This window comes from Vanellus vanellus (genome assembly GCF_965231255.1).
Source record: "Vanellus vanellus genome assembly, chromosome: 2".
Taxonomy (NCBI): Eukaryota; Metazoa; Chordata; class Aves; order Charadriiformes; family Charadriidae; genus Vanellus; species Vanellus vanellus.
Window position 1 is genome coordinate 64,942,686 of NC_138906.1, and position 16,292 is coordinate 64,958,977.

The 16,292-nt window shown below is 39.0% G+C and overlaps 1 protein-coding gene across 1 annotated transcript in view; it reads left to right on the top strand.

Annotated features, from left to right (window-relative positions):
• The window catches only part of LARS2 (leucyl-tRNA synthetase 2, mitochondrial), an 89,597-nt gene that overhangs the window by 60,105 nt on the left and 13,200 nt on the right, over nt 1–16,292 (top strand). The window contains exons 14-18 of the mRNA XM_082499346.1: nt 6,146–6,249; nt 7,403–7,585; nt 11,174–11,343; nt 12,301–12,378; nt 14,505–14,616. Coding sequence (XP_082355472.1) covers nt 6,146–6,249; nt 7,403–7,585; nt 11,174–11,343; nt 12,301–12,378; nt 14,505–14,616 — 647 coding nt within the window. The remainder of the gene's footprint in view (nt 1–6,145; nt 6,250–7,402; nt 7,586–11,173; nt 11,344–12,300; nt 12,379–14,504; nt 14,617–16,292) is intronic.

A 16,292-nucleotide genomic window follows, 5' to 3' on the forward strand; every position in this document is an offset into this window, starting at 1 on the left:
AGTTCAACAACGGCAAATGCAGAGTCCTGTGCATGGAGCAGATTACCCATGGAAACAGACAGGGCTGGACCAACTGTGTGAGGAGGAGCAAAATACAGAAGGGTCTTGGTGAACGCTAAGTTAGATGTGAGTCAGCGGTGGGCCTGAGAGTATTCTGCGCTGCATTAGCAAAATCATGTCCAGCTTTGATTATCTCTGCTCATCACTCAGGATGTCACATCTGGAATACTGTGTCCAGTTTTGAGGCCCCCTCCTGCAGTGTGTGAGACTTTATCAAACTGGGATGGGTCCAGTGGAGGGGCATTAAGATGGTCAGGGTTGAAGCATGTGTCATACAAGGAGAGGCTAAGGGAGTTGAGCGTGTTCACCCTGGAGAAGTCTAAGGAGGGCGTCTAATTGCAATCTACTACAAGGGGATTATAGAGAAGAAGGAACCAGACTCTTTTCAGAGATGTACAGAGAAAGGAAAAGAGTAACAGTCACAGATTGCAGCAAAGTCCAACTGGATAGAAGGAAAATAATTTTGACAGTGGTCAGACTGGAACAGTTTGACCTGAGAGGTTGCGGGATCTCCATCACTGGGTATTTTCAAAACTCAGCTGGATGAGGCCCTGAGCAACCTGAAGTTAGGTCTGCTGTGAGAAAGGGGTTGGACCAAATCACCTCTAAAGGTCCCTTCCAACCTACATTATTTTAAGAGTCCACAATTCTGTAGCTGTATGAATTTGGAATGTGTTTTGTTCATAGTCTGCTGTGACAGAGCAGTAGCACCAAAGCACTGTGCCTTGAGTGGTCTAAATATGGTAAATTGCAGAAAAAGCTCTTCAATGAAAAGAATGCTCAAGAAGCACTGACTATGTCTAGTGACAATAGCAGAGAAAATCAGAATTGCTTTCTGAAGAAGTAGTTTGCAAGACTGTGGAGAATTCCTTTGAGGCTATATACAATCTCAAGAACTGTTGCACATGTTGAAGATATGTTACAGCATTGCCCCTAGGATCTGCTGTTTGTACTGCTCGTACGTATGTGCAGAATGCAAGATGACTGTAGCAAATTCATCATCATGCACAAAGTTGTTTGCTTGCTTTAGCTCTAGGCACTTAAAGCATTAGGTGCTTTTAAGCCATGAAGTCAAATTAGGATTTTGTTTTGATGTGGAAATCTCAACTCCTTTATAAATATTAACATGTGTCTTAAATACGTTTTAGCATTCGTCAGAAGCCACTTTTGCTCAGTCTTCTGTTAAGACTGCCGGAGGGCTGGTCTGAGAGATCTGAAAAGGGTGGTTAGAAACAACAAGCTTATTTTTAGGAAGCTTAAAGTCATGGTGTTGAAGTGCACAGCTCCAAGGGAAAACATTAAAATGTTAAACACTGCCCTCTTGTGCATTTTCAGTCTTCCTCTAGTAGCTCAGATCTTGTTTGCTGATTAAATTAGTAAAATTCTGCAACATCTCAGTTAATGAGACCTGCAACCATTTAAAGTATTATCTAGTATCCTCACAAATTTTTGTGATTCTCCTATTAATCTGTAGTAATTTTTCATTTTGATAGGTTTTCTTCATGGAAATTGTCATTGTTTGGCTCCTGTCTGCTGACTTTCAAATCCATTGAAATATTTCCCAGTAGTCTCTAATTCTGTACTAATTGCTATTAATATAATAATGAGGTTGATAACAAAAGTTTAAAATTTCATAGTTTAAATTTTCAAAGCAATTTCTTCATATGATGTACATTATTACAATAGAAATATTATAGGTCGTTCATTTAAAGATGTCACACATGCTTTCATAGAAGATGCAATTATTATAGGCATCTAAAATTTTAAAGGTGTCAATACAGTTTAAATATCCCCTGAAGATGAGGCATGATCTTTTATTTTATTTTTTTTAATGCATTGAACTGGAGATGGTGGGTAGTGCTGCTCATTTTCTCAGTAATGACAAAGCAGAGTAGCAGCCTCTGGGTATTGGTATATGTGACAACAGATTTAGCCCAAATTGATGTCAGTTTATTCTAGCAATCTGGTCTGTAAAGTTCTGGAATTAATTCACAAGCCAGTCCGCCCTCCCAGCTGTGACCACCGCTGGGAGACGGGCCAGGTAGGCAGCTGGGGCCAGGGACCTCCTCATCCATCCCAGCTTAATCCACCCGGGCGAGTGCGTGCTGGCACACTCAGTTACACCTGCTCAACTGTATTATTGCAAGTACAAGTTACACAGAATTTGGCTCTTCCCTCGACTTTAGTAATCAGTTCTGTCTGATGAATAATTGTAAATGGAATTTAGCACACTCTCTCTGAAGAATTATGAAGCAATAAAAAGTTTATTATTACTGTGAAGTCAGCAGATTTGACTGTGGTGGAGAGCAAATCTGTTGAGTAAGAAGGTACTAGTTTTACATAGCTGCATTACAGAATAAAAGAAGATATGTGTGTGACAGAAATAGCTTATTCTGTAAAGGATGTTAGGATGTCACTATGTTCATTAGTGACTTTATCACTAGTGTTGATTTTAATTAAAAGCACTCAGCTATCGACTGTGTAAAACCTGAACGTTCAATAGTGTTTGACCTTTTTTCTGCCCAAAATGATCAGCTCCCACATCCCCCGGCCACTTCTGGCCTTCTACAGGATTGCCAGGTTGTTACAGACAGGTTTAACTACAGGTTTCACAAGCACCCGAATTCAGCTGGCGGTGACTGACCAAGGTCTTGCCTTGACTCTAGAGCACAGTGTCGGGCTCTCTCAGCCTTTCTAGAAGTGTGGGATGCAAATACATGCAGTGAACTCCCTTGCTAGAGCTATCCCTTCTTCTGAGTCCAGTGTTTATCACTGTTGAAGGCTCCACAGAGTCCTTCCAGCCAGGTCATTTGTAATTGGATTGAAAGTCTCGCTAGTCACCTTGCACGGAGCAGAACAAGGAGCCCGAGGACATGGCACTGAGCAGGAGTTCCTGACCTGTCAGTCACGTTTGCCCCTCCATCCATTACGCGCTCCTATATAGACAGATCAGGCTATCATAGAAATGAACCTGTATATGAATATTACTGAAAGGAAAAAGTTGGATTACAGACTTCATGGCTAGCACAGCTGATCCTTCGTGGAGGTGTCAGGCAAACTTCACAGGTAGGGTCCCATCTGCCATACAACACAATCAAAAGCTGCACACAACTAAGTCCACAGTGCCCATACTCCAGTGTGAGCCGAAACAGACTTACAGGTAGGTGAAGTTGTATCCCGTTTCAGCATCCTTACAACTTGAAATGTGATGGAGCATTCAGAGAAACTCAACCCAACCCTTCGTTTAATGTGCCAGTGTGTCTGTCTGAACACAGCCGAGTTTCAGTTGTCCCCAGTGGTGTGGCTCAGGAGGTCTTTATGACACCAGACCATGAGTGGGTGCTGCAGTGTTTAGATCAGAATTTGCATCACACCTGATGTGCTGCAGCATCTCGGCAGTCCCCTTCCTCAGCCAAGAAACACATCGCTTTCTCCAAAGGGGAAGGTTTTAGGTGTGTGGTTTTGTTAATGTAAATGAAAGCGTAACGTTACATGTGACCATGAGATGGAGCCACCACAGCACTGGCAAAACCACCGCACATCAGGAGAAATTCAGTACAGGGCTCAATTTGTTTCTGAGCCCTGTGTTTATTAGACAGGCTCTGGTTTTCTCATTTTGGGCATGTCTCCGTTCTCCTGCGGTCTCCCCCTAGGAAGACGTGGGGTTTTTTTTCCCCATACTTGGTAATGTATTTTGTATTGCATTTTTGTAGCCTCTGTCAGCATAAACAAAAATAGGAAATGCTCATTCCTGCATTCAGCTTTTAATAACTTGGCGTATGATCTGAACTCTTTGTCATTAAAAATAAGTGTTCCTTGAAAAATCACTTCCAGTGGAGAGGCCTATCTGATTTTGATGTTCTGGCTACCTCGTTAGCTTTATTTTAGATAGCAGCAAGTGTAGCTATTTTAATAACTGTTTGAGATCTTAACCAGACTGAAGTCTGAATGATAGGGGGGAAAAAGTCTTTTTATTTTCCCTCGGTGTAATTTCTTTAGTTTGTAGAAGAAACTTATGTTGAACGGTTATCTCCCGAAGCATTTGTACACCACTTTTTGATGATAGAATTATGAGGGGTTTGTTCAATATTTTCATCTTCTAATTCACTTGGATAATTTGAGATAATTTTTTGAGATTTTAGATAATTATTAACTCCTATTTTTAAAACACTTTTTCTTGTTTGTACTGTCTAAATTTGACTTCAGTTGTCATCCCCTAAGTTCCTGCAATCTCTAAACAACAGGATTTTTCAGGCAACCTATGAAATATTGTTTAGAAAAATATTTATAGAGATGCTTGAATTTCTACTCTGACTTAACATTGTTGACAAAACCAGGTGGCACGGTAGACACTAGTGCTGCTTGGTGACTGAATGATACACTATGTGCCTATACTTGCATAGTATTTAGAAGTATACAAATTATGCAAGGATGGAAACTTGTGTTCAAATATGAATATGTTGAAGGCAAAGTATGCAGCCTGTCACTTTCTCTCTCCCAGTTTAAAGCGTTTCTTTCAAAGATCTCCTTACTTCAGAGTCATCAAAAGGGTTTAAAGAGTAGTACTTGGAAGATATCTGCTTTAATACAGTTTTAAAAAGCATAATTGTTATATAATTCAATAATACTTTGTCTATATTATTAAATAAATTACAGTGGTTTAAATAATGAGATAAATTGTCCTCTAATTGATATTGCCTAATAATGTAAAATACTAAAATGATTTCATAAAAGCAAGTAGTGTTTTGGATTATGACTGTATATGTGATGTACATGTCAAGTAAAATGTGAAAACCTATTTTTAATTTTTCTTCTTTAGATGGATGGATCTATTCTAGCTTTTTGAAAAATATGTAAATATAAGTGATGCATTGTTTTTACATAAGTCGTTTTGGTAGATATGTGGGGCTTCGTCAGGTTGAAGTGTGGAAGATTCAGATTGCCTAATGTTGAGCACACATGTGAGCATTAGGAGATGCAAGTCAGTAGTAACCAGCGCTGATTAGCACATCCTCCAAAATGGTGGTCACCAATGTCTTTGCATTGGAGGATCCCATAAGAAGACTCCCCAGACTGTGTATGCCTTCTGGGTCTGGCTTCATACCTCCTCCTTGGCCCCTAGCATTCTTGGGGTTGCTGTTAGAACTGTCTTACTTTCCTGGCCTATTGAGCAGGGACCAAAACCTCTAGAGATTAATTTTTGGGTTTGTTTGGGTTTTTTTCAGTGAAAACGACGACAGACATTTGACTAGATGAATTAGAGGAATGAGGTGGCCACAATAATGTATCTGTCAACCAGAGCAGTGTTTACTTAGAGTTTATTTCTTGCTTGAGTGCACTACTGCCCTTAGCTTTGGTGCTTTTAAGGCTCTTTTTAGCTCTATCATACACACATTTGATGAGAATTTACTCTTCCTGATGTAAATTTTGCTATAAAAATAAAGTTTTAATGTTCAAGATTTAACTAAAAACTAAAAGTAAAAAATTGATCCACTGACATACGAACTTTCCAGCATTGCCATTTTTCTAGTGTACTTCTTTCTTACAGCTAGGTCCTCGTGGCTAGTTCTGCAAAGGGACAAGGCATGCAAGTGCTTATGTTAGAGAAACTATCTTCTCCGTTTATAGAAAGAAATGTGCAGCGCGATTTTGATTTGTTCAAAATACTGTGCTCCTCAGAGAGAAGCTAGAACTAAATATTTGTAAGACAGTGAGGCCAGGTACTTGAATGCTTTTACGCATGGGGATTTAGCTTGAAGTTAGTGAAATTGCACTCTTGGCCAAGAAACTTTCGTGTGTTATCCATATGCTAATTTGAAAAGTGATGTTAGAATAACTCAATACTAAATCAGGGTGCAAGAATGTGTGCAGAATACAAATAAATACTTACACTTGCCAGCCAGCCACCATGAATAAATGCACAAAGTACTCTTTCTAAGGTGACAACCATTTATGTATAGTCAACTTGAAATTCTTGTTTCGTTAAATAATTGTGCCTGATTGGCTCAACACCTGCGGCTTATCGTAAAGTATGCTTTTCACAGCTCTTTTCAACAGACAAGTTTCTTTTTCCTTCCATCCTTAGGGAGCCTTTCCATAAGCTCTTGGTTCAAGGTCTTATCAAGAATCAGACATTCAGACTAACAACAACAGGACAGTGTTTGAAGAGGGAGGAGGTTGATCTCACTGGTAAGAGAGACGGCATGGGAAAATCAGCATAGGTGCATACAGAAAGTCAGGGACTGCATTGGTGTACAAGTCTCAGTGCTGGGAAAATTTGGAAGAGAAGGTTGTAATACTTAAACTGGAGAGCAACCTCTGTGAATTTTGGATTCATATGCACTGCTGAGTGCACAGACAGCCTACTAATCCAGCAGCTTTTAATTGCATCCAAACACAGAAACAGTGCTGTGGTATTATTTTAGCTCCAGTGTAGTCCAAAAGATCAGATGTCGGTTTTCTTAAGGCACTACTCAGCAGCTTGCTGAATGGCACTAGTAGTCCCTGCAACCAGACAACCTACAAAAACATCACGGCAAAGCTAACATAGATGTTGGTGTGTTCTGTTTAGGAATGTAAAATGTGTATAGGAAAAAGTGCTGTTTCTCAACTTCTGTGCAGTGCCTTCACTGCATAAGCTGGAGCGGCAAGTCCTGGCTTGGGGACCTGTAGCAACAAGAGTGGTTTGGTCATATTTGCCTCCCTTAAGCACTCCTGTCGTGAAACCTTGTTTTCACTGTTCTTCTCCTGCAAACCCCGTAAGTCAGTTAACAAACAAAGAAACCCCCTTACGTTTACCGCTGTCTGCTATTCTATTTTCTTCCAGAAAAGCTAGGCCTTTTCTGTAGCAGGTGGTTTTGCTCAATGGCACCTGTATCAGTCTAAATGCCCCTTTCCATCTCTAAATTCATGCAAGAGAAGGCACGTTCTTGTCTGGATAACTTACTGCGATTGAAACCTGTAAGTCTGGTATTTGTAAAAGCTAAGTGCGGGTCAGAATTGTACCAAATCATGTCATGGTTATAAGAATGCTTAAATCTCAGGGGATATCAAGATAGCACATAGGATGAGTGCCAGATACAGCTTCCAAACTGTAGAAGGAGACTTTCTGTCGTGATGTAATGGAAGCATTGGAATATTAGTTGTGTTAAAACATTAAAGTAGGAAAAACTTCAGAAGGAAGAAGGTGTTTACAAGGGATGTTTTTTCTCTTTAAGCTGTTTGGAAATCAAAAAATCCCACTAGACATTGTTATTTCTTCTTATGCTTAGGGAACAAAACTACACATGCTACACATGAGCAAAATTCATTTTAATGGTTTACGTATGTCTTAAATATTTAGGAACTGAACCAGTTCACGTAAAAACCGGTGAGAAGCTCCAAGTTGCTTGGGAAAAAATGAGCAAGTCGAAGCACAATGGAATAGACCCTGGAGAATTAGTGAAAGAGTATGGCATTGACACCCTACGTCTTTACATTCTATTTGCTGCTCCTCCAGAACAAGATATTTTGTGGGATGCTAAAAGTAAGTCAGATTGTTTTGGTTGTTTATTTTGTGTTGGGTTTTTTTCTAGTGTGTTATATTTTAAAAACAAAATTAATACAGTCCTTGATGCCCAAGTTTTGGAACAACTGAATCAAAAAATTATAATAAGCAGGTTTTACTGTTTGTTTATTTTAAAAGAGAGGTGGTCACAAAGCTGTCACTGAGAGGCAGGCTTGCAAGATTATTGCAAGCAGCTTACCTCTTACAAACTAAAAGCATGTATGAAAAACATTTCTTAAGTGGTATTTTATTCTGCAAACTTGGACCTTGTTCTCATTTTTTATTAGCTACGATTGAAAATTATTTTAAGATTATTTTCTTCATTATAATTTTTTTAAATCATATCAGATTACAGATAAAACTTAGCAATTTTTTATTATTTACACATGTATGCAATGGCTTTTCTAAGCTGGACCATGAAATACTTCCCAGAAGAATCTCATAAGAAGATAATCAGAGTTCCTAGTAACTAGTATTTGTATACTCATGACATTTTTATGAGCTTAGTTCTTGAATATGAGAAGATTTACCCTCCTACACACTTATTTACTGCCTTCATGCAATTTGTCATACGGACAGATACTGATTTCTTTTATCTACTGTGGTTCATACATTTTAATGTAGTTTATGCATACATTTAAATCTAGCCCTCTTGTTGCATAAGGCTTTAATAAAACACTCCACGTCGATTTAAAAACATGTATTTCTTCATTCTTTCTTGTGTTAGCTTCTTGCTACTTAGTTCAGCCTGCACTAAGCATTATTCCAACTGGTGTCTGTCACCCTTTACATTCATATGTGTTTAGTTTCATATTATATTGTATATACTGGAGGAGTGCACTATATGACTTTTCTCAGTTGGCTTTCTGTCATCATCTAATCATAACAGTACTAGAGGTAGGCATAGGAAGAAGTAATGTCTCTTAAAAAAACCAACTGCTTTTTATCAAGCTGTAATTCCTGTGTCCCTAACAGTACACAGGTACATAATTCCCGCTGAAGCAGCTAATTCAGTGATACATCTTTTTGCTGTGTTTTTCCATCTTGAAAATGGAATAACTAAATTAGTATGAGAATTGTGGGTACAAAATCTTAGTTGCAAAGTATACTAGAGCTTGGTGGTTAAACATTCTTTAAGCACATGCTGGTATAATGCTAGCAAAAATGAATTTAGTCATTCAAACCAACCTGTCTACCACTTGAGAAATACAAAGAAAGATTTTGGAGTCATGTCATGTTAAAAGATTGTTGGAAAACGTGAACAAAAGGAGATGCTAGCAGCCTAAAGATATTTCCGGAGGAAAAAAAATGTAAAGTAGATGAAAAGCATCTCTGAAATCTTTAAGGTTTGGTCTGAATTTCTTAATGATACCAAAATAGTGAATGTTTAAATTGAAGAAATCAAGCAATTTGTGGTGGGTTTAACCTTGGCTGGACACCAGGTGCCCACTAAACCACTCTATCACTCCCCTTTCCTCAACTGGACAGGGGAAGAAAAATGCAACGAAAGGCTCGTGGGTCGAGATAAGGACAGGAAGATCACTCAGCGGTTACCATCTTGGGCAAAACAGACTCAACTTGGGGAAAATCATTTAATTTATTACCAATCAAAATCAGAGTAGGGTAATGAGAAATAAAACCAAATCTTAAAACACCTTCCCCCCAATTCTTCCCAGGCTCCACTTCACTCCTGATTTTCTCTACCTCCTCCCCACTTGAGCAGTGCAGGGGGATGGGGAATGGGGGTTGCAGTCAGTTCATCACATGTTGTCTCTGCCTCTCCTTCCTCTTCACATTCTTCCCCTGCTCCAGCATGTGGTTCCTCCCATAGGAGACAGTCCTCCATGAACTTCTCCACTGTGGGTCCTTCCCAAGGGTTGCAGTTCTTCATGAGCTGCTCCAGCATGGGTCCTTTCCGTGGGCTGCAGTCCTTCAGGAACAGACTGCTCCAGCATGGGTCCTCTATGGGGTCACAAGTCCTGCCAGCAAACCTGCTCCAGTGTGGGCTCCTCTCTCTACGGGGTCACAGACTCCTTCAGACCCATCCACATGCTCCACCGTGGACCTCCATGGGCTGCAGGGGGACAGCTTGCCTCACCATGGTCTTCACCATGGGCTGCAGGGAATCTGTGCTCTGGTGTGTGGAGCACTTCCTCGCCTTCCTTCTTCACTGACCTTGGTGCCTGCAGAGTTGTTTCTCTCACTTATTCTCACTCCTCTCTTCCAGCTGCTGTTCCCCAGCAGGTTTTTCCCCCTTCTTAAATATGTTACCACACAGGCACTACCACCGTTGCTGTTTGGCTCAGCTTTGGCCAGTGGCAGGTCCATTTTGGAGCTGGATGGCATTGGCTCTATTGGACATGGGGGAAGCTTCTAGCAGCTTCTCACAGAAGTCACCCCTGTAGCCCCCACACTAGTCTTATTTGGAGAATATTAAATACTGGTTCTCAGTTGCAATGATCCTTCTCTTCACTGGATGTGTTTTGATAGGCTTTCGAGGCTTGCTCTCCAGACTAGATTCCTTGTCTTTTCAGTGGTGGACATGTAGGCAGGGCCTCATGTCAATCTCTCGCCCCCTCCCCTGGTGTGGGCAAGAAATCTTCCAGACTATGCAGGACCAGGTGCGGTCAAAATTACCCAGCATCTTATTACACTATTACTACAGTCTGGATGATGCCAAGCCTACCATGTCTAGATGATCTACATGCTTCTAAGTGTGAACAGGAGATGGAAGGTTTGGGGAGGAGCATCATACTCCCAGTCCCACCTATGAGAGTTTCATGAGGATCATGCAGTCTAGCAGAAACACAACACACCTGGAAGAGCGAGCTAAAGCCATATCAGTGCCATACCTTCAGTAGTGGCTCTGCACCACACCACGTGGAGGACCTGGCTGTAAGCAGCAGTAGCTTGGTCTCTCTTGGTCTCTGTAGCATGGTCCCTAGGTCACAGAAACACATTCTTAGAGCAGCCATGGAGCAGGACTGATGCCTGCAGGGTCAGGGGGTACATCTTTATGATCTGCCCACCACAAACTAAGCTGTGTCAAAAGACGGTACCAAGGATCAGAGCCTATACTCGTTAGCATCTCTGTAGCAACAAAAGTATATGTAACGTCTAAAATCAAATTTTAGAAGAAATGTCTCAATTTAAAAACTATGTGTCTATATATGTATGTTTATTCTTCCATGATTTTGAAAAATTAGAGCACATAGAACTGTTTTGTTGAGTCATTAAAACACAAGATGAACATTCTAACATTGACATAACATTGGGTTATTTTACAGATTTTGCAAATATTCTCGCTATATATATGTTTTAAAGTCATTGCAGAAAAATAATTTTATCTTACCGATTTCTTTCCATTAAGGCAACCCAGCATTATTTGTAAAGGCATTTTTAATTGCATTGACATTTTTCATTTAAAATACAGGTGTTTGGTGGTTTTTTGTTTTTGTTTCCAAAATGCTTAACTCTAGTGTTCAGTTTCCTTTCTGCTTTTCTTTAAAGTTTTAGATTCATTCGTTGTAACTGGAATTTGTTTCTGCAATCTTTCATTAATCGCAGCTGATGCTATGACAGGTGTTCAGAGATGGCAGACGCGCCTCTGGACGCTTGTAACCAAACTTATTGAAGCAAGGACTTCAGGAACCATGCCCAATCCTGAGCTTCTGAATAAGAAAGAGAAGGCTGAAGCCAGAAAGATCTGGGAGCAGAAGAATCTGGTGATATCTGAGGTCAAAAGAAACACATAGTTTGTAAATGACTAAATAAGTTGCTACTCATGCTCAAACCATATGCTTGACTTACAGAGCCAAAAGGGTTTTTTTCCCCAGATGAGTAGCTTATGAAATAATTTTTAAGTGCCTTATTCTCTGTATAAGTAATTTTATTTACCTACAAATCTTATGGGACAGAACTCTTGCAAAACAGTAAGATTTGGATTGGGAAAATTTCTCTGCTGTGTGCCTCCTTTAAAGGATGAAGTGTTATGGCATTAAAATATTATCAGTCTGGGTTTGGAGTAACTCCATTTCCAGTAGCAAAGGTGAGTTATGCAGGTTATCCCGAACAAGAGCTTTTGATCTGTTTGCTGCACACCTCATTATCATGCCTGCTGTTTCATATGGAATGGAAAAAAGTTGGAGAAAATACATTAGCGTATCCTAAAAAAAAAAGTTATTGAAATGATTGTTCATCTCTTCTTATGTGTTGTCTCATGCTGTAATTAGAGTCAATTCAATTATCAGGAGACACAAATACCTGCAAAATTAATTTAAAATATTTTTCTATGGATAAAAACTTTTCCTGATTTAAATCCTGTGGTGAGGGACCTTCCAAGTGTTTTAACAGACATTAGAATTACAATCTTGCTATGGATGGACAAGCTGTCAACAATGTAACTGGATTTACAAGTATGATTGCCTCTTGTAGGGGCAAAGGGAAGGTATTTTATTAAAGAAAATAAAGTGATTACTAATACGCAGTTCTAATTGGCATTGATTGAAGCTTTTAAAATCCTGAAACAGAGGGAGAGTGAGTCAACTGAATTTTTATATGGTTATTATTTTCCCATACACACATGTGGTTGCATATATGATGTGTTTGCATGCCAAAGTGATTTTCATGTAAGAGGTAAGATATTGCATGTTTGAGAATTTTAAGTAATGACAAACCTTTTCTTTTAATACAAGGTAACAGAGTACTTCACAAAGGATCATTTGTTCAATGCAGCTATTTCTCGATTGATGAGCCTCACTAATGTACTCCATGTAAGTATGTGATATGAATGAAGGTATTTTTTCAGTCATATCCTGTTCCTGTAAGTTTTTATACAAAGCAGGAGCTGCTGAAACTATAGGTCCAGTATTCCAAAAGTCACTTGTAGTCATTACCGTTACTACTAACTCAAGAGACTTAGGTGGAATTATTTGGTTCAAAAGCGGCGTGTAACCCTGAAATATATTGTTTTGCAGGATGAGCTTGATGATCATATTAGAGCCACTAGGTTCTGATGTTTACGCCTGCATCCTGTAATTTCAAAGGATACATTTTGTTTAGCTCTAGTTCTTTCTTCTATTTTGTTTTTAAGCAAGTTGCATAGGTAGCTAGGTATAGCAGTACATTGTAGAATTACCACATATACTGATTTAAAGAAAAGAGTTATTCTTTACAAGGAAAATTGCACATAATCTTGCATTCCTCAGAGACAGCTTTCCCACTGAACTGTCTGCGAGTAATAGAGTTTGCAAATTCCCCTTTTTAAAACAAGTGTAGTAATAACTTAAGTCTTTAGCATTTTTTATTTAGATTGTTGTTTATCAGCCAGTGGTGATAGATCAAATGTAATAAACTCTTACCTTCATTTTTGTTACTACTCTTAGATCTGGTTGAGCATATAATGGTAAAGTGATCTAGACCAGAAATCAAATTAAAATTTGGGAGTTTTAGCTTCTTTGTTGAAATACCGTTTTATACCTTATGGATTCCAAGGAGATTATTCGCAAAGTCAAGGAACTTAATGAAAAGTTAAGTAGAGCATGCACAAGTGCTATACTGAAATAACGTAAGTCTGGGATACTGCGCGGTGTTAGAAAGGTGACGCAGGTTTCTTTATCTCCAGCTCAGTGATTCATATGCATTTCGGGCTCGTGGATGGTGATAAGTGAATGTTAAAAAAATAAATCAAGAAATTTAAAAATTAAAAAAATCAGTGTCCTATGGACAGCCAAACGTTTGACCACTGACATATTTCTTGACCAAAGAAAGTGTAGTATCCTTCAAGAACGAGTTTCCGTATAGCATGGTGACACTTCCTCTTTTGGTCCTATTTGAAAGGAGAAAGTGGGGAGGTGGGTGAAGATTAAATATAGAAAACAGGTAGTAGTTACTAAAGCTTACTCAAATCTAGTTTGAGCTGACCTCATTAGTGTCAGTGATAAAAAGTTGCCATCTGGCAACATTCGTGATCTGTATCAAACAAATCACCTGGTTTGGACAGTTTTCTGGTAGACAGGAACAGGTGTTCATCACACCCACCAAATAATTTGCACAATTATTGACATTTTTCTGTGCTGTTTCATTAGAGAGGCGAATTACAAAATAAATGCGGAATCTGAATTTACCATGGGATGTAATCTGTCTGAGTCAGAACAGGCCAAGAAAGAAAAAGTTTATCTGGCTACTTTTAGTGCTATATCTCTTCTGTTAAGATATAATAAATAGAGGAATGAAGGTTCAACTTTTGTCAGGCTAGCATCTTTTGCACGAAATTGAAAATTTTCTATACTAGAGAAACTGCACACTTTACTAAAACAATCTGAACATCAAGCTGTAAAAGGCTGTGCTGCACTTTTCATTCCCAACCCATCCTTCAGCTCTAAAACCTCGCTTCGTCACTAAATTCAGCTTTACTTAAGCCACTTTAGGATCCTGTACAACTGAACCTTGTCCTAACAGAAACCATGCTGCATTCAGCACAGTTTGACTCTTTCACACAAGTACTTCACCACTTCTCAGATAGCACTGATTTTATCTAAGATTGCACTTCTAGAAGTGGTAGCACACAAAATGGTTTAGAGGGCCACAGTTGTCTACACGGTCTGTGTTCAGACTCCCATACCAGAGCAAATCCCCAAGGGTCAGCATCAGCCTCTTTGGGATTAGCTTCCAAGTGTTAGAGAGCACTCTGTGGCCAAGAGTTGTGATTTTAATTCTCCAGAACTTTTCATATGTTTCTAAGTTACTACGAAATTATGCTGTCCTGAGCATAGACATTGATTTTAGCTTTTATTATTGCATTTTCTTCTTAATTACACTACTTTACCCCCCCACATCCCCCAGAATATTTATATTAACAATGATTTTTTTTTTTTTTTCCTTCTGTCTTTATGCTTAGCAAGCTTCTCGGCCTCTTATTCTTCACAGTGCAGAATTTGAAGATGCTTTGGCTACACTCTGCATCATGGTTGCACCTATGGCTCCGCACATTGCATCAGAGATGTGGAAAGGTATTTCTAGAAATATACTTTTTATTGATTTTGCAGGAAAAAAGGCAAAATTTTAACATAATGCATGTGTCACTTATCCCTCAATTCTGCATCTATCTTGTCACCTTCTGTCACAGCTCCTAAACAAACTTGAAACTTGTAGTGTTCCCAAATCTGTCTGCTTTTAGTTTCTTTCCCTTTGCATACAAAGGTGGGTTTCTTGAGACTAGGAAGAGAAAGGGAGAAGTAAGGAAAATTCAAGACAGGACTTGCATGAGGAATTCATATGTCAGCTGCTAGCTTTTCCTGTATGTAAACTAATAAAAGCTGAACCTGAGACTAGAAACAGCCCTTTTTCAAACAACTGTTTCGTACTCTTTGGACTACAAATAGTTTCTTTCAGGAATTCAGGCAGAGAGGACCATGTCAGAGAGCTGTATATTAAAAGACTAAAGGAGCGTTCAATAAAAATCCTACTCTTGGAAAATTCTCCAGAGTCTGAGGGATGTTACGCTGCAAATTAGCCTTGCGTGGAGAGTGGGAATTGTAGACAGGAAATCTTTTTTAAGATCTGTCACAGATCTGTAACCTTGAGGTCTGAATCCAAAGTGGGCTAAGTTGGGTGCTGCGGCTACAGTTAAAGCCTGTGAAATAAGGGATGTGCATGCTGGAGTTCAGCAGTTGATTTTAAGGGTTATTGGGAGAAGTCCCGAGTTATATGGGGAAAGATAGGAATATATTCGGCATTAAGACTGGCCACAAATTGCTATGGGGTTTTGGACCTAATATTAGCTTTTGGATGCTGTTTTAACAGTTTTATTTTCAACAGTCATCCTAAAACTTTCGGCGTTCAAGTGTTTACAGAGCAGAGCTACTTAATAACGTCTATTTCAGAGCTGTGCATGGCCCTGTAATAAAGTTTACTGCCAAAGAAAGGCTGCTCTTGTTCGGAGCAATAACATAGGGGCAGAGACTCTGGAAACAGTAAGATGCATTAGAGAGAGAAGGGTTTTTTCTGTGTTTTCGTTTCCAACGTTTTTGAGATGTCTTAATAAAAGCTTAATTGTTTAGAATAAAGAGTGGCATCAGACATGATCCATCTGGAGAAGGCTACTTCTGGTCAATATTCTCTTACAACGTGAAGTACCATCTAATCAAAATTATACTTAAATGGAAGTATTTGCCACGACTTTGTTTTCCGCATTGGTTGAGATGGAGGCAGAATAAGTCAAGGCTAATTACTTACACATACAGTGCCTTGTGAACTTGAAATTCAACTACATATTAGGGAATACAGAATTATCAAATATGTTTCATAAAATGACAAACACTAGGATGTCTTAATTAACAGAACTTGTCAAACCTAAACCTTAATCCTGTAACATTTTGAATGTTAGAGAAGGAAGACTTTTCTTACTACTAAAATCACTGGAGAATGATAAACATTTTCTGTATCTCTTTCTGATGTAGGAATGAAAAGAAAGCATATAAAAATTGGGAGTTTATTGTCCTCAGCTTCTGTCTGCATTTAAAGATAAAATTTTGCTTGTGTGATCCGAAGACTGCGCATTGTAATTCAGTGCAACTAGCAGACAAAAACATTTTGTGGTGATTATTGCCTGAAGAATTTTATGACTAAACATGAAAATCATAATCTCTTTTAGCATGGTCATCACTACATTACATCAAATTATTAA